We start from the raw sequence: 18,119 nt of genomic DNA, 5'->3' as shown, positions 1-18,119 counted from the left end.
ACTATGTTTTGGAATGTTTTGCTATGCAAGAATAGGGAACTGATACAGATTTGTGTGTCATTAGAAGAATAATCTTAAATTTGTTCTAATATATTATTAAGAGCCCTTAGTGTTTGGGCTATTACTATTAATAAATAACTTGGCAACATATGTTATTATCAATTGTCAAAACTTCTTTGAGGCCTCAATTAACATGCAGAGGTCTTTAGCAATATCTGATTCCTCTTTTCTTTCACCTTGTCTTGGGATTGTTCAGTAAGAGTATGTAAAATAATATTAATTACAGTATTTTCATGTGTGACTTCCTCCTTTATGTCCAATTAGGATAGTTCAGCGTAGTTATCCATACCATGAAATGTGTGTTAGGTTACCTTTGCTATTTTTGATGCTTATTTTAAATTCCATTTTGGGGAGCTGAGCCTTCACAGTTTGTTGCTAATGTACCAGGGCTTGCTGTTCATGAAGCAGAGAAATTGGACAGAATGCTGCTGATCAGGAAAATACAGGAAAAGCTATGTAGAAATATGGATCTCAGAGAAGTAAGCTCTCAGGCACCTGGGAGTGCAGCCTCTGTGGGACTGAGCAATACTAAGAAAGGAAAAGTGTGAAGACACCTGTTGTGATCAGATCAAGGGAACTGTGAACCTCACGCTAGCCACAGGGGTGCTGGTCCTTCAGCGTCTGCTTTGGTGTAAGAAGGGTTGGAGCCTGAAGCCATAAAATGACTTCACTTTCTGTCTGATGCATCTGTGAAGCTCTCATTTGAGGGTGTTTTAATTTCTGCCACCCTGCTCCCAGTTACAGAGGAAACAGAAGGGGGAAGGAATTCTGACCTCAGATTCAGAGATAATAAAAGAAAATATTTAAAAAAAAAATAAAAATAAAAGAAACTAGCATCCTTCTGTCTCTCTCAGCTGGATTGCTAACTACCTGTGTGACCTTGGAAAGTTACTTCTCAAGCACCATTTTCCTCCTCTATTAAATGCAAGGGTTAGACTAAGACCACATAGAGTTCTGGAATGTGGAATATGATTCCTGACACATTATTTTATGTGCTGACTCTTGCTTTGTAAATATTTAGGAGTAAAATGTATGCAGAACTTGGCAAAGTCAGATGTATATTTATGAATCTCAGTGAATCGGCTCATTTTTACCCCCTAGGCCTCCACACGCCATTTTTGTTCAACAGTTTCTGTTGTTACTTCTAATCTTTTTCTTCCATGATGAAAATAAAAGATTTAGATGGCCACTATCATTAGCAAGTGACAATCAGGAACAGAAGATTAATTTTAAAACTGAAAAATAACATGAAAGGTTAAAAATTTTAAATAGACAGAAGTGCTCAGAATTGTGACTGTTTATAGTTATTTTAGTTGATTTATTGAGATTTACAAGCATGGTGGCTTTGCCAAGTTCTGTACACTTTTTTTTTTTGCAAATATTTTTGTTGCAAAGCAAACTTCGCGACCTTAAACTATCCCTTTGGAATTAGTCATATGCCATGTTCTAGAACTGTAATTGACTTGAGTCTCACCTTCTCATTTCATAGCTAAGAAGTGATTCATTGCTGTGTAATGGTGTTAACATCAGTATTCCATGGTGTTCTACACAGAAAACCAGCGGTCAGAGTCACTGTTCCTTGAGCTTATTTGCAAGGCAGAGTCTCAAAAGAACTGATTTTATCTTCATTTTCCTAATGAGAGAGCTGAAGCTTGGTTAAACTAACTTGCCCAAGGTTATAGCTAGTTAATGATGTGCGGGCATACTAAGTCACTTCAGTCGTGTCTGACTCTGCAATGCTGTGGACTGTAGCCTGCCAGGCTCACAAGCCTTAAACTCAGGCAATATAGTTCTAAACTCAGTTAAAATATATCCCTTCCTAGTTTGGATTTCTTGCCAAAATATCAGCTTCCTGAGAAGATGGAGTTTATTTTGTGCAGTCAGCTTGGAACAGGGCCTGGCCTGGCAGAAGCAGGTGAGCCAGCCAGTGGCCCATGGACTATTTTCTCCCCGTCATGACGGGAGGGAGTCATTTTTTTCCTTCTGTGCACAGATGTCTAAGGATGTCTGGGCTTTTGGGAATCCAGGCCGAAGAAGGAGAGGCTGTGAGAGGAAGACACTTGGCTCCTTCCCGGTAGCCCTGACTTTCCATTCCAGCTTTCTGTCAGGATGTTTACTGTTTAGCAGTTGATCAGAAGGCACAGTGCTGAAGGAAAAATAAGTCATTACTTATGAGCTAATGATTCAACTTCTAAATGCTCTGAAAATGACAAACTTTTCAGTCCTCTACCCCCTTACTTTCCTGTCTGACTATATAAGTTTATATGATTTAACTGTCCAGGAAACTTAATAGTCATCTACCCAATAACCCTTGTATCCCACTGGCCATCTAACTTCCCTTGTTCTTTTGAATTTGAGAGCATTGTTTACCCTATAGGAAGGAGTTTTGGAAAAGGCCAGAAGGCAGGCTCTGAGCTGAAGAAATAATAAAAAAATAATGCTGTAATCATAACAATTCATTATTTGTTTTTAAGCTTGATCTTCCAGAAGGTTATTATCTGGAGTTGAATACTAATGGATTCAAGCTCTGTTTATGCAGAGGAAATCTTAAACAACAGTGTTCAGGAGGAAAGGGCATTAATCAGCAGAGAAGAGAGCCTTGTGCCTAATAATGTTTGCATAATAGCTACCCTTGAGTGTATTGCTTGACTTAAAAATAAATATTCATGTTTTCCATCTCCAGTACAATTGGAAATTATTTGTGGTTATGATTCTTTTATATGCTCTTCTGTCTGTTCAGGGGGACTTTAAATTGGGAAGCTAGGAAACCAAAAGACATAAATAAAGATGCTTGTGAGTGGAGTGAGGTAGTAATGGAAAGCTGCCGTGATGGGGGCACATGAGCTGAGAGCAAGTCACAACTCTGTTCATAGGAAGGGAGGGGCTGAATCAAACTGGCACATGTCAGGACATTAACATGATTCTCTGATCTACTTTTAACTCCTCCTTAGCTTGTCATTACTCACAGGATAAAAATGTAGGTCCCTTCTCTGGATGAAGAGGTGCTCACCGGAGTGGTCCCACTGGAACTTCACAGTCACGATGTATGACAGCCCAGCCTCAGGTGTGATCATGCAGACCTCTTCCCAGGGCCCTTCGGACAACTCTTAACTTCCAAGTCCTCCTTTGTATCTTCCCTTCATCTTTTAAGGATTTCCCAAATCTTTTTGCTAATTAAACCACTGATTGTGGAAGAGTTGGCTTAACTTCACCTCCTCCAACAATCCTTTGAACTCGGCAGGTAGCCAGTAAGTTTCCCCCGAGCCTCTCATTCATCCATTCACTCATGTTCAGTACTCTTCCAATAGTATTTACCCTGGAGAATTTTTTCATCATCCTGACTTATTGCTTATATGCACCAAATGTTGTTCACTGGTGCTTTAAGTTAGCGAATTCTACTTTTCTCTCTCCTTTATTCTTTCTTCTTTTTATTTCTTTTAAATGTCTGGGAAGTGTTTCAATGTGGTCTTGAAAATGCAGGCTCTCTATTGTTAGGAACGTCTGTGTGTCATTTTCAAGGCTTTTCACTAACTGCCTTCCAAGGCAGTTACCCTAACCTTCTTTCTCTCCTAAATGGATATAGAATATTCTGTAGCATAAAAGCCCAAGCTGAGTCATTCTCCCATACCTGCAATTGCTCGTACCTGCCCCTGCTTCTCTCTTCCTGTCCTCTCATGCAGAGTTGAGATCTTGGGAAAGCTCCACCATCTCACTGGCTCCTGCAGCCCTGCCTCACCTCTGATGAGGGCCGTATGAACAGTGATATGCCCGATTGACTTCACACACCAATTTACCCTCCTAGCTAGGCTCCTTCTGAAGTGTGTGTATGTGTTTTTCATGTACTTATGCGTAGTCACAGAAGTACTATAATCTATCCATTCTGTCAGTATAACTTATCCTATTTATAAAGTGGTTATTTGGCTTCATCTTTACTAGAGAGAGGTGACCAGGACAGCTGTTAATCTTACTTTAGATAAGAAAGTTGATTTAAAAAGTTTGACTTCTTAAGGCTGAGCGCTGAAGAATTGATGCTTTCTAATTGTGGTGCTGGAGAACTCTTGAGAGTCCCTTGGACTTCAAGGAGATCAAACCAGTCAATCCTAAAGGAAATCAACCCTGAATACTCATGGGAAGGACTGATGATAAGGCTGGAGCTTCAATACTTTGGTCACCTGATGTGAAGAGCTGACTCATTAGAAAAGACCCTGAGGGTGGGAAAGATTGAGGACAGGAGTAGAAGGGGCTGGCAGAGGATGAGATGGTTGGATGACATCACCGCCTCAATGGACATGAGTTTGAGCAAACTCTGGGAGATATTGAAGGACAGGGAAGCCTGGTGTGCTACAGTCCATGCAGTTGCAAAGAGTCAGACATGACTTAACGACTGAACAACAAGTAAATTGCAGAGATTGGAATTAGACTCCAGTTAAAGACTATTTCCTTTCATTTTCCTTAGGCCCCGCAGAGCCCTGGAGAGCTACTACAGGGTAAACTCCCAGAGGGCATAGGACAGAGCCTGGGATGGTCACAGGGACCTGCATTGTGGGGTGATTGAGCTACCATGGTCTCTGTACCCTGAGAGAGTCATTTCCCTCTGAATGTCAGTGTCCCATCTGTAAAAGGAAGAAAGAGACATGTTTCTTAGGTTCTTTTGACATACAACATTTTATCAATTCCCTTTCTGTTATTTTTTAGAAATACATATTTGTTTGCTTGTCTGTGCCAGGTCATAGTTGCAGCACGCAGGGTCTTTAGTTATGACATGTGAACTCTTAGTTGTGACACGTGGGGTCTAGTTCTCTGATCAGGGATAGAACCCCGCCTCCCCTGCATTAGGAGTGCTGAGTATTAGCCACTGGACCATTAGAAAGTCCCCTTTTCTGTTATTTTTATCTCCATTGCCTTTTCACTCCTTTCCTCTTTGCTTTCTTTTATATCTGGAGAAGGAAATGGCAACCCACTCCAGTATTCTTACCTGGAGAATCCCATGGACAGAGGAGCCTGATGGGCTACTGTTCATGGGGCTGCAAAGAGTTGGACACGACTGGAGACTAACACTCTTTTCTGTCAGTTCAACAACTGATTGGTGCACACTGACCATGTACAAAGAGCATTATTGTGCCTGGAATCAAAGTCCCAGCTTAAACAGTTTGTTATGGAAAGGAAACATTCTTCCCTCTCTTTCCTATTCTTCCTTTTTCACTCTTCTTCCTTCCTTCTTCTTCCTTCTGTGGTCGAGCAGCTATCATCATTTCCTAGGGTTTCCAAGTCTTCTGCTTTGGTCAGAGGGAAGGCACTCGGCCCTGGGCCTCTGAACAAGTTGAACATGCCTGTGGTTCTTTGCCTCTGATCACCCAGGGTCCATAAGTGCTCATGATGAAAGCTTCAAGGGCTTTTTTCAGTGGTAGTCAAGGGCATCGTGTGCTTTGATACTGCATTTTTGGCTAACTGTATACGAGAGATTCTGAAATAAGAGTAAATTGATACTTTGAAAAATAAACTTCAAACCTTCTAATTTTGGGGGGGGGAGTAACTTTAAAATGATCTTTTTCTTGAGCCATTTTAAAATATAGGTGTTTTTCTAAAGGGACCATTTTTGACCTAATACAATGGTCCCCTTTAGGAAACATAATCGCATTAGACAGTCCTATATTCTTTTCCTCTTTCATTAGTTATATTTTTTTCATTTTTCTTCTGTACCCCACGTGACATGCACAGGTACTTAGATTATTTTCCCCTCAGCTAAGTAGAAGGAAATGGCAACCCACTCCAATATTCTTGCCTGGAGAGTCCCATGGACAGAGGAGCCTGGCGGGCTACAGTCCACGGGGTCTTAAGAGTCAGACACGACTTAGCGACTAAATCACCACCACCACCACCACCAAGTAGCCTTACAATTAGTTTAAATTTTCAGAGTTCTTTCTATAGGAATCACCAATGAATTTTATGCCAAATGTATGATTACTTTCTTTAGAACATAATTAAAATATGTGTTTCTTCTTTATTGTTTCTAATTCTTCTTTCCATAGCAGTAGGTATTTATTTATAATTATAGAACACAAAATTACTAATAATTTTTGAACCCCCAAAGGACAAAGTAGAAGCAATTAGAAAGCAGGGAAATCCTAATGATCAGGCACTCTGCATCAGTGGATGAGATAAGAACATTTATATGATTTAATAAACCCTTTCAAAGATCTGATATCATTGAGACATGTTGGTTTACAGATGTGGAAACTGAAGCTCAGAGGGGTTAAGTAACTTGCCTAGTATTTCACTGCCTATAATGGTCAGAGCTAAGATTTGAATCCAGTATGTGTGACTCTATATTTCATATTCGCTTTTCTGTACCAGGGCTGGAGGGAGTTTCCGTTGGCTCTAGAATGATGTACAAGATGAATGCCCAGGGAGGGAAGGGCTGAAGAGAAGGCCTCAGTCTGTCCCACGTTTCAACCTTTGGCATGCTTCTCCTCCCCTGATCCCCACCTCAAATGTAGACTGTGTCTCCAAAATATGGATCCAGCCCTTTGTAATATTTTAATGAGAGGGTCTTCTACTAATGGGACATCTCTCTTTTGTCTTTCACAGCAATTTTGCAGGCAGTAGTAGCTGGTGATCTTATGAAGGTAAGATATCTTCCTACCAGAACTTTTGGTGATTCTTTAAGAACTCTAAATCAGCATAATTTCTCACCAAATTTTCATGATCGCATTTATCATTTCCCATCCCCCAGGTGCTAGCTGGGTAGAAGGCAGAAGGATGTTCTTTTTGAGAATTGAGCAGAGAGGGTGAGAGGAGTCCTTGTATCATTGCCATGTCTCCGAACAGCAAAGGGTCTTTGCAAAGGCACAGGGCTGTCTGCCCTGACTGGTTACAGCTGATACGTGTCCCCAGGAGACAGTGCTCATAGTGCCCCGGGTTCCTGCTCTCTGGAACTAATATTTGAAGTTTAAAGATTTCTTTCAGCCCAAGTCTTTAAATGAATGCATCTATAAGAATAACCTGGATAATATCCAGAAGTGCTTTTCTTAGACAAGAGCCTACATCTTGCAACATTATTGCCATTTTGAACTCTGGGGATCACAGTTAATCAGAAGAAGATAACTCTGATCTGCCTTGAGTATTGTGATTTGTGCTCATGTTTTCTGGAGAATTTAGTTCAGAGGAAACTGCTGCCTCCTGAGTGAATGCAAATTCTGAAGTCAGACTGTCTGGGTTCAGATCTGGGCTCTGCCTTTGACTGTATATGAGACTTTGTATGTTTACCTAATTGTCTCTGGGCCTCCGTTTCTTCATCTGTAAAATGGAATCACATTGCTCCTCTCTTTGCTCTGTTGTGAGGATTGAATATAAAATTCATGTAAAGCTCTTAAGATTGTTCCTATAACTTCATAGAAGGTTCTCTCCCAAGATAGCTATTTTGTTAATACAGTGTTAATCTGTGTTCCTTTAATAGTGAAACATAGCAGGGAGACAAATATTTGTTATAAAGTATAATATAGTCCATGAATACCCAGAAAGCTATATTTGGTCCCAAGTTATTTTCAGGTGGCAGGACTTAAGACTGCTCGGGTATCCCTGTATACACCACAACGTATCCCTGTATAGGCCACAGTGGCATTGATCTGCTCTGTATTATCAGCAACTTTCCCAAGCAGTCTCTAACTAACTCAAGAAGTTCAGCGCTATCCCCGATTGAGAAACCAGAAGCCTTAAAAGAAAGTTAAGAAGCACTAGCTCAGTTGGTAAGAATCCACCTGCCATGCAGGAGACCCAGGTTCAATTCCTGGGTCGGGAAGATCCACTGGAGAAAGGATAGTCTACCCACCCCAGTATTCTTAGGCTTCCCTGATGACTCAGCTAGTAAAAAATCTACCTGTAATGCAGGAGACCTGGGTTTGATCCCTGGGTTGGGAAGATCCCCTGGAGAAGGGAAAGGCTACCCACTCCAGTATTCTGGCCTGGAAAATCTCATGGACTGTATAGTCCATGGGGTCGCAAAGAGCAGGACATGACTGAGCGACTTTCCCACACACACAAGCTCTTGTGTACAAGTTCTTTGGAAGCACATCTGTTGAATAAACTGAGAAACCTCAGAACTACATTGTTAACAGGTTACTAGCAGAAAACAAGGGCTGAGAAGGTTGTCAGCCTCTTGTTAAACTGTCATCTTCAGACACACATCCCTGGGAATGGTGCCCGTGCCATGTCCAGATCACAGTGTTACTAGGAATTGTTGTCCACAAGAGGAAAGTGCTCTCTAAGCAGTGTATATCCCTGAATTCAATGCCATTTCCAGGCAGTGGATTAAACCAAATATTATCCTACAAAGCCTTTTTGGATTCTGTGAACAAGAGGCATGAGTTCAGACCTGATCCCTGTTCTTGCAGAGTTTCTAAGCCAGAAAATTTTGCAAAATGTTGCTGTACCTTTGAAACCACTTCATTTTGTTTTGTATATACTTTTAGTCTAGGCAACAGATTTTCCAGGGCCTTGGGCATGTTACTGCACTTCTTTGGTACTTAACAGAGAATTATGTGAGAGAAGGGAAATCACTATATTCGGCTGGTTGCCTTATTTCATTCTCTGTTATAATTCTTTCCTAGATGACTGAGAAATGACTCAGTAACATCTGATTTACTGAGAGGTGAAATATAAAGCCTTAGGGTTTTTCTTTTTCACTTTTTTTCTTTCTTTTCCTTCCCAAGTACTTTCCCCTCCTTTTCTTTATCTTCTTCCATTTCTCTGTCCCATGTAGAAAGTACTATAAATATTAAATACTCAACTGGGTGTGTGTGTCATGGGAGTGAGGAAGGAGAGGGAGAGAGGGAGAGTTGAGGGGGGAAGCAAGGTCCAGGCACACCAGTGAACTGAGAATAGACCCTGGATCAGCCCTGCATGCAGGCTGTCATGAGTAGCTCCTTTCCGCTGGGCTGCACCACACACCCATGGACTAACCTCATGGTCACAGTGTCTGTGAACACCACAGCAAGGCAGAATCGGGGCAGCTGATGGATTGGGTCTCTGCTGCTCTGAGCCCAAGTCCTTTGTGGATCTTCCCACAAAGAATGGATGTGCCATTGTGAGACAGTACAGTTGAACAGAACAGTACTCTCTTAGATTTTTGTGGAAGACGCTTAGCTACTCCTTCCTGTTCCTTTGCTTCTCAGTTTAGGCATGAAAACTCTGTATGTTCCTTGTGCACGCCAGTCGCTTCAGTGGTGTCCGACTCTTGGCATCCCTATGGACTGTAGCCTGCCAGGCTCCTCTGTCTATGGGGATTCTTCAGGCAGAAATACTGGAGTGGGTTGCCATTTCCTCCTCCAGCGAATCTTCCAAACCCAGGGATCGAACCCACATCACTTACGTCTCTTGCATTGGCAGGCAGGTTCTTTACCACTAGTGCCACCTGGGAAACCCCATGTTCCTTACTTCCAGTCAATTGCTCCTTTTTGATCAGTTTTCTAGGAAGTCTTCCATGATATTTTTCCACCCCCTACTTTATGTTTTCCTAGTGCCCTGTGCTACCCTCCTCATTGTCCTCTTCATCTCTGTGCAATTCTTTACACATCTCTCTCTCCCACGGATGGTGAGATCTTGGAAGCTTAGAGGTCAGTGGTCAAGTTGTATTCATGTTAGTTTCCCTGGCATCTGGCACATGGCTAATCTATAGTTGTATTTGAGTGAATGTATGAACTATGAGTTTACTCTCTATGACCTTAGGAGTTTGTTTTTTTTTTTAATAATACTATGCCATCTAACTTCTTGGTGGTAGACGCATTCCTTTTGCTTATTACATGCTGGGTTAGTTGATTCTTATTTATTCTAAAGCTACATTTTAGAAGCTCCAGTAAGGCCTTGTTCTGATTATGGCAGTTTAGAGAACAGAGATCCGTTTTCACTTACATTACAGTTCTGTAATGTGCAGTATTTCACAAACTTAAGACTGTGTCCCCATTTAGCACCTAATTCTCAGGCTGCAAAATTTGTTTTTCCCCCAGTCTTTTGGAAGTCTTTTGGGTTTCTACTACTACATTCTCTGAACCCTTTTGGTTCTTATCCCATGGATCATCTCAAGCCTTGTTGCGTGGTATATGTTGGATGATAAATAGAAGGCAGGCAGACTGCAGATCTGGATGAAGGAGGGAGCCAGACATGGCTATGCGTGTGTCTGTTGTATGCCTGTGCATGTGATCTCATGCTGGAAAGGGGCAAGCAGCTTCTATACTCAGTAGCTGGGTTCATTAGAGAGGGCAGAAAAGATTAAAGGGCAGAGGGAGCATCGCTACCAGACATCAAGCTCTTCCTGCCTATAGACTTAATTGTTCTTTACCTCAAGACCACTCAGCCTACATAGGGAAGCTTTCACTCTCCTCTCTCTTATTCTTTCAGTGCCCAGAAAAGGACAAAAAACAGAAAGGGAACAAGTAATTTAGCATGCTTCCATTCCCTTAGGCTGTTCAGTACCCACTTACCCTCTCCGGAATTTGCTGAGACACTGGCCATCTATTTGAGTGATAACACAACCCAGGAATGTTACTTCATCTCTTTGACTTTTCCCTGTGTCCTCTGAGGCTGGAGACATTTGTGGTTTGCTACATTACTTTTATTTTATCACCAGCTAGCTGTTTTCCTTGTTCCGGACTCTGTCTGAGTTGCTTTTCCTATGTCTCTTTTTCAGCTAATAGAAAGCTATAAAAATGGAGGCAGCCTGCTAATTCAGGGACCAGACCACTGTTCACTCCTTCATTACGCAGCTAAAACCGGCAACGGGGAGATTGTGAAATATATCCTTGACCACGGTGAGTAGGTCTAGCAAACCAAGAATCAATTATCCATGAAACAGACTGCATTTTCAAAGTTGACTTTCATCCAGGCTGTCCTCAGAATGGTGGAGAGACCCTTCAGCTTTCTCTGACTCTCCTTGCATGTATGCCGGAGCCAGGATTCCAGACCCCTGACATAGGTCACCTTAACCAAGCCCGTTAACAGAAATCATTTCCATATCAAGGCCTTTGCAGGGTATTTGGGGGCTGATTACTTACAAAATGAAAGACAAAACCGAATGTGGACTTGGCATCATGTACTGTTTGGGGAAGGGCTTTTATGTTTTGGGAAGTTAACTAGTTGGGACCAGGTACCTAATCCATATTTATAGCTGATCATTCTGAGGAGTAATGTGCATATTTATTTCCATCTTTCTAGTTTCCCTTTTTTTTTTTTTTTTCTATTTGAATCTCATTCACCTTTTCAACTCAAGTCACCTTTTATTCTCTTCGAAAATATCTCGTATTGCCGTGTCCTCTGTGGCAGACCATGTTCACCCCCTGGACAGCCTCCTAACTGGGTTTGCAATCTGATGTTAGGTGGTGACCTCAGCATCTACCTCTGATAGCCCTTTAGAGGCACAGACACGTCAGAAGAGTATCACGGCTTGACCATACTTTCTGCTTCCCATGTCTATAGTGTTTCTAGGACTGAAAAATAGGATAGAAGCGGGCAAAGTCTCCCTGGCTTGGCTGTTTTTGAGGAATCTCTGGCTCTGCTGAATTCAGGTATACAGGGATCCTAAAAGATTTTCTGTGAGCCCTAGCACTGAGCTGATACCCTACCCTCATTGTATCCACATTTCGGCTGTAAATAGTAAGCATTTTAGTACACAGTCACATTCCCGTTTTTAAAAAGCTGAAATATAGTTGATTGACAGCTGTCAGTTTCAGCTGTACAGCAAAGTGATTCAGTTAAAGACACGTGTGTTCAGTCGCTCAGTCTTATCCAGCTCTTTGCAACTCTATGGACTGTAGCTCTCAGGGCTCCTCTCTCCTGGCAAGAATGCTGGAGTGGGTTGCCATTCATCCTCCAGGGGATCCTCCCAACCCAGGAATTGAATCCATGTCTCCCATGTCTCCTGCCTTACAGGTGAATTATTTACTGCTGAGCCACTGAGCAGTTATACATATATTTAACCTTTTGCAGATTCTTTTCCCATTACAGGTTATTACAAGATATTGAATATAGTTCCCTGTGCTGTATAGTAGGTCATTGTTGTTTATTTTATATACAGCTGGGTGTATCTGTTAATTCCAAACTCCCAATTTATCCCTCCCCTTCTCTTTCCCCTTTGGTAACCAAAAGTTTGTTTTCTGTGTATTGATTTACATTCCTTCTTATTCCTCTTTTTATTCAGTTCAGCAAACGTGTCTTATTCTATTTACTCATTCATCCATTCATCAAATATTTGTGGGGTACTTCGCAGGAGCTACCTGTCATAAACCGCCACACACACAAAAATAAAATATAGTCTCTGTTATCAAGCAATTGCAGGATAAAAAATATAATCATATGCATCATTAAATTGAAAGCAGTTGTATGTAGGACTCTTAAGTCCTACTGTAAAGTCACAAAGAGATAACAGAGCTGCCATTTCTCAAGCACTGGTTGTATGCCACGTGCTTAGAATGAACACATCCTATCATTTAATCTTTACAAGGACCTCGTAAAGGATTAGACTCTCAGTCCCATTAGACCTGCCTTGCTTTTGTCTTCAATACCTTCTCACCATGGAGAGTTTGCCTGAACCCTTGGCCTGAATTATGGCAGAAAGAGTGGTTTAGGAAAAGGAAATGGTATTAAAGTAGGATGGTCACCATTAAAGCACCCACCCCCCCACATCCGCCCCCCACCCCCCGCCCCGGTAGGCTAGATTGGATTATCCCGAGCCTGTCTGCCTCAGAAAGCCTAGATCGATTCCTGGTGCTGTGTCAGGGGTGTGTATATTCTGTCTCCCACTCCCCTGACCATTCGGCCTCCAGCAATTAAAGCATGCCTCTTTAAACAAGACTTGAATAAACAGTGGTGGCATAAATTCTACTTGCCTTTTGCACACACACACAAACTACAGGAGTTTTCCTGTAGTGACTCTTCCAAAAGCTGGTGTCAGGCAGAACCAAACATTAGAACCCAGCCCCATAGAGAGTGTATAAAGGTCACAAAGCTTCTGTAGTTATTTTTCTCTTAATAGAAAAGATCTCAGAATTTCCCCTGGACAAAGTGAAGGTGAGCTTTAGATATATGCCCCCAGCTTGTTTGCTTGTAGCTCAGGTTCAAGTTCTCCTGGTGGCTGTCACCTTGATCATTCTCAATCTTCCCTCCTAGTTTGGCTTTTACCCGTGAAGTTGGGTGCTTGCCCTCGCTCCTTAATCTGCTCAGTACCCAAGTACCTCTCTAGGGTTGGTGAGACACCGGCTATCTATTAGAGTGATGAGACCTCTTAGAAATTCTCTCTCCTCCCCTCTCTACCTCTCTCCTGAAGAACAGGTATTCCCCTCCCTGGTTCTGGGATCCTTTCTTCATCAGTGATCTGCTGGGATCTCACTTGGTCTCACCTATCAGGCTGCAGGGAACTGCAGTTTTGACCGAGTCCGTATTTAAGATGGATTCTCACGTGTTCGGGGCTGTCAGCTGGGGTGGTTGGGACACCTGGACTTTCATCCCAGGCTTCTTCACAGCATGACGATCCCCGGGTTTCAGGAGGGTGAGGATGGAAGCTTCCAGACATTCAGAGGCCGGGCTGGAGAAGTCTGCCTCATCTCTGTGGCATTCTGTCAGCTAAAACAAATCATGGAGGCAGCCCCAGCTCAAGGGTTGGAGAAATAGACCTCTCTGCTCCATAATTAATGGACGTGTTTAATCTGTCCCCTCCCTTACTCTCTGTCTTCTTTAGCTGAAAATGGTGATCTTCTCAATATCCTGAACTACTGACTCGCTTGGAATTCCCTGGTACTCAGCTTTTATATTTTCCCTTGGTTTAGGGTCCTAAGCTAGGGCTTCGAGATTTAGCAAATAAAAATATAAGACACAGTAACATTTTTTTAGCATAAATATGTCCCATGCAATTTTGGGGACACGCTTACACTAAAAACAAAACCAGAAATTCTCTTTTCAGCTGAGTCTCCCCAGGGCCTTGAATGAGGAGGCTTGAGATGGTATTGCTCTAATACCGTGGATTTTCACAACCACCACCACCCACGGCCTAAAAAGGCCCCTGTAACCTGAACTTCCAGGGCTTGGAGTTTCTAACCAAGCTTTTCCTGCCATGAAATCCAACTGGCACACCTCTGAGTGCTTGCACCAAAGCCTGACATTCCAACACCGAACTCCTTTCTCTTGGATCCCAAGAGTGAATCATGCAGTATAGCTCTTTGTGTCAACACTGAAGGACAGGAATAATTTGTTAGTAACTTGGGGAAGGGAGAAGCTTATTTTTCTCATTTTTTGGTTAATTTTTGTAAATTAGTCACTTTAATATTTACACTAAGGAGAAAACATGGTATTCTTGTAATCACCTCCACTTGGCTCACAGGCAGACAGTTCTCATGGTCACTGCATCTGCCTCATGGGTCTCTAATTCGCCAGTAGATGTATGATTCTGAAGATCATGCAGCTAAATCCATCTCTTCTGTCTGAAAATAAAATCTTACTATGACCTACAGTCCAAAGATCACTGTATATTGATGGGTGGCGATTTTTAACCTTTTAGTACTACAGTCAAATAATAAAAACTGATCTGTAGTTGATTTTTATTAAAATTAGTATTTATCAACCTGATAGTCCATTCAGGTTGACTGAATTGATGGTCAATTTCATTCTTAACATCAACTTCTTTATTTCTAGTTATTGAGGAGCATGGATGTGAAATCTATTGACATTGTCAGCCTAATTCTCCATGCTGTTTAAGAGCTGATATGATTTTATAAACTTGCACATTTAGAATTGAAAACTATCTTTGCAGAACTAGTCATCTCTCTTAAATGGCAGCAAGCCCTTTGTGGTATTCTTGAAGTCAGGGACACATACACAGAAAACATGACACTTTCTCTACTCTGTAATCATCTTCTTAGTGTGGTCTCTGCTCAGCAAATAGTCTTGCCTGATTAATAATGATGCTGACTCTGAAATTTCCCTGATTTGATGGAAAATAGCCTTTGCTGAGATGCCTCTGTGAGGCTGGGGTTCAGAGATGTCTACCAAACTGTGGCATCGTATTGATAAGTTAACATTAGATTTATGGTGGATGGATCTGATCAGTTTGAATTCACATAAATAAAAGAATAAATCCATGCAGATTTTATACTGTGGCAGAGATCAAGAGACACCCCTTCTTGCCATCTCAGTTGCTGCAAACCTCTTGAAATTGTAGTTTTTAAATTTTTTTTTTTAAAAACTTGACTCAAGTTCTTCCTTGGCTTTATAGTACATAAATCCTAAAGACTGTTCAAAGACCCGCCTGTCAAGATGCCTTTAAAGACGAGGGTCCTGAGAGATCAGTGGGCCCTTTTCAAGGAGCATGACTGATGGGACTTGTTTGCCTCCTGCCTCCTTACTCCCGGGAGCGCCTCTCTCCTCTCTGCTTCACCCTCTTCCTCATGTCTTACTGATGGTGGGGGTCCACAGTCAGGACGCCTCTTGAATGGGAGTCGTGAGAGCTTAGTCATTCTCCCAGGCACCACATTCAGCCACAAATTTCTCTTCTCAGGGCTCTTTTAAACATGGGCTGGGGGGCCATGAGACCTGTGGTTATTTCTCAAAAGCCACAGGAGGCTTGAATTTTTCTCGTCCCTCATCTTCTTTGGGACTTCTTCTCTTAAATACACAACACGCTGCTTCCCTTTATGAAAAACTGGAATTTGGGCAATGGGAGGGTTGAAAAGAGAATGGAGGTGGGAGAGAGAGCCTAAGAATGCCTCAAGGACCGGGTGGAGAGAGGAGGACGGGAGGGATTCCAGCGGAGAGCCCCCCACCCCTAGCGGTTCCTGCTTTTCAACTCCTTTCAACCATATTTTTGCCCACTCCCTCCTCCCTCGTTGTACCGTCCCAGAGACTTCTGTGGCGCCTTAGTCTTTAACCACCGGGCACATTTTGCTCTTTTGTTTTTATTCTCCCAGCGCCCACCCCCCCCCCCCGCCCCCTACTGTGTTTCCTGATAGAAATCTCACTCATGCATTTCCTTTCTGATTTCAATGGCTCACTTTGTCTTCCCTCTTTTTCTGCCTTCAGTCTTTCTTTTCTTTTCTTTTTTTTTTCACCCCCCTCCTCTGCCTCTGGTCCCCGAGAGAAACGACCCCCGTCCCGCTGGGACAGGATGGCGATGCTGTTGAGAGTTCCCAGTGCCGGCTCTCCCCACATCTGTGCAGCTTTTGTCGGCGCTCAGGAGGATTTGGAATGGTCTGCTGGCAGCGTCAGGGAGACTAATGGGAAATGAGGTCCAGAGGGAGAGAGGCCACGGGGAGGTGGGGGAACAAGCAAAGGGGATTTGGATGGCTCGGTGTGGGAAGCAAATTAAAGGATGCATGTGACAAAAGACACATCATATATAATACAAGCGCAGTGGTGATGATACAATTGCATGGGTTCCTGGAAGAGCCTCTGGGATGAGCACTGACTGGGCAGTCGACTTGAAGTTTGGAAGGTTTGACTACTTACCACGCTGTCACTTTTTCAGTGTTGGGAAATTTGTGAAGTTTTGCTTTTTTGAATTCCCTGGCCCGCATCCGAAAACTGATGTGTTTCTACCCGCAGTGTATTTTTCTTTCCCCTTTATTTTTCAGACCGTTTCTCAGATAGCATAGCTTTTTTTTTTTTTTTTTTAATCCATGTTCCTTTTATGGATCTTTCTCTCGTAGGGAAAAAAGTGTGATATTGGCCAGGATCCAAGTAGATTTTTAAATGTCATTCATTCATTCAAAAATCTGTCCCATGCACTTTTAAACAAAAATATTATTGTAATAATCACTGCTCATCTTTATTGTTCTGAGTGCTTTATGTGTATTTATATATTTGATTCTTACAACAAGCCCACAAGGTAAGTTCTCTTATCTCTACATGACAGGTGGTAAAACTGAAGTGTAGTAAAGCTGGATGACTTGCAAAAGCTCATCCATAATATAAGATATGGTCGCTGCCCTGTGTATTCCTCAGTGAAACTCAGTGAGAGAAATAAAGCTTGGATAAACAACCACAGTTCAGGGTAGTTTGAAATGAATATCATATACAGGATTCTATTGATAACTGGCTTAGGACAATGGAAGGGCGACCACCTTCTGAAACGTTCATGGAGAAATCTGTACCTATATCCCCTCAATAGAGATTCAGTGGTTGCTTCCTGGTGCAGGTCAGCTGGGGGCTGAACTGTGGGTGTTTCAGTAAACCCTGGAGAGACAAGAAGCCAAGACTTACTCTTCTATTCAGGGAACAATCAGGAATTCTCTGCTGATAATTTTAGGGGAGATGCATAGTATCCACAATCAGAACATATGTACATATGACAAACAAACTAAGCCCAAACCCAAATGTTCCCCCATTGATCCATTTGAAGGAATTCCATCTTTATTTTTTCTCTTTCTCCTGTTCTTTCCCTTATGGCTGAGGCTGAAATTAACTTTCCCAAAAATCACAGTTGCTACTTTTTCACATGTATTTTTTTTCTTTCAAGGGAATATACTTGTGGTCTTTGTTAATGGTTTTTGTTTGGACATGTTCCCACCTCCAAATCTTACACTTATGCTACTAATCTACACAGGGCATTATTAAGACAGCATGATGCACTATTTTTGTTCCAAGAAAACTTAATTTTTATTGTTTGCAAAATATAATTCTACTCATGTACATTTTTGTACAAAATTCCTTTTTATTTTTTAATCGAAGTATAGTTGATTCACAGTGTTATGTTAATTACTGCTATATGGCAAAGTGACTCAGTTTTAAGTACTTATATATACACACACACATATTTTTTCATATTCTTTTCCATTATGGCTTCTCACAGTATACGAATACAGTCCCCTGTGCTATACAGTAGGACCTTGTTGTTTACCCATTCTATATATATCAGTTTGCATCTGCTAATCCCAAACTCCCAATTCATCCCTCTCCCAGCCCTCTCCTCCTTGGCAACCGCCAGTTTCTTCTCTGTGTCCCTGATTCAGTCTGTTTGATGCATAGGTACATTTGTGTCATGTTTTAGATTCCACGCAGCAGTGATAGCTTGATACACTATTGAA

The 18,119-nt window shown here is 42.0% G+C and overlaps 1 protein-coding gene across 13 annotated transcripts in view; it reads left to right on the top strand.

Moving 5' to 3' along the window:
• DGKI (diacylglycerol kinase iota) overlaps nt 1-18,119 on the top strand; it is a 479,729-nt gene that overhangs the window by 447,489 nt on the left and 14,121 nt on the right. For 10 of the 13 annotated variants that reach the window (XM_043463812.1, XM_043463811.1, XM_043463815.1 and 7 more), the window contains 2 exons: nt 6,649-6,686; nt 10,742-10,862. The exons of 1 other annotated variant lie outside the window; for it this stretch is intronic. In XM_043463812.1, the coding sequence (XP_043319747.1) occupies nt 6,649-6,686; nt 10,742-10,862 (159 nt within the window). The remainder of the gene's footprint in view (nt 1-6,648; nt 6,687-10,741; nt 10,863-18,119) is intronic. 2 more of the 13 variants (XR_006268612.1, XM_043463817.1) reach the window with 2 other exon arrangements.

This window comes from Cervus canadensis, chromosome 3 (genome assembly GCF_019320065.1).
Source record: "Cervus canadensis isolate Bull #8, Minnesota chromosome 3, ASM1932006v1, whole genome shotgun sequence".
Taxonomy (NCBI): domain Eukaryota; kingdom Metazoa; phylum Chordata; class Mammalia; order Artiodactyla; family Cervidae; genus Cervus; species Cervus canadensis.
The sequence above is the reverse complement of the archived record's forward strand: the minus strand, read 5'-3'. Positions and strand labels throughout refer to the sequence as shown.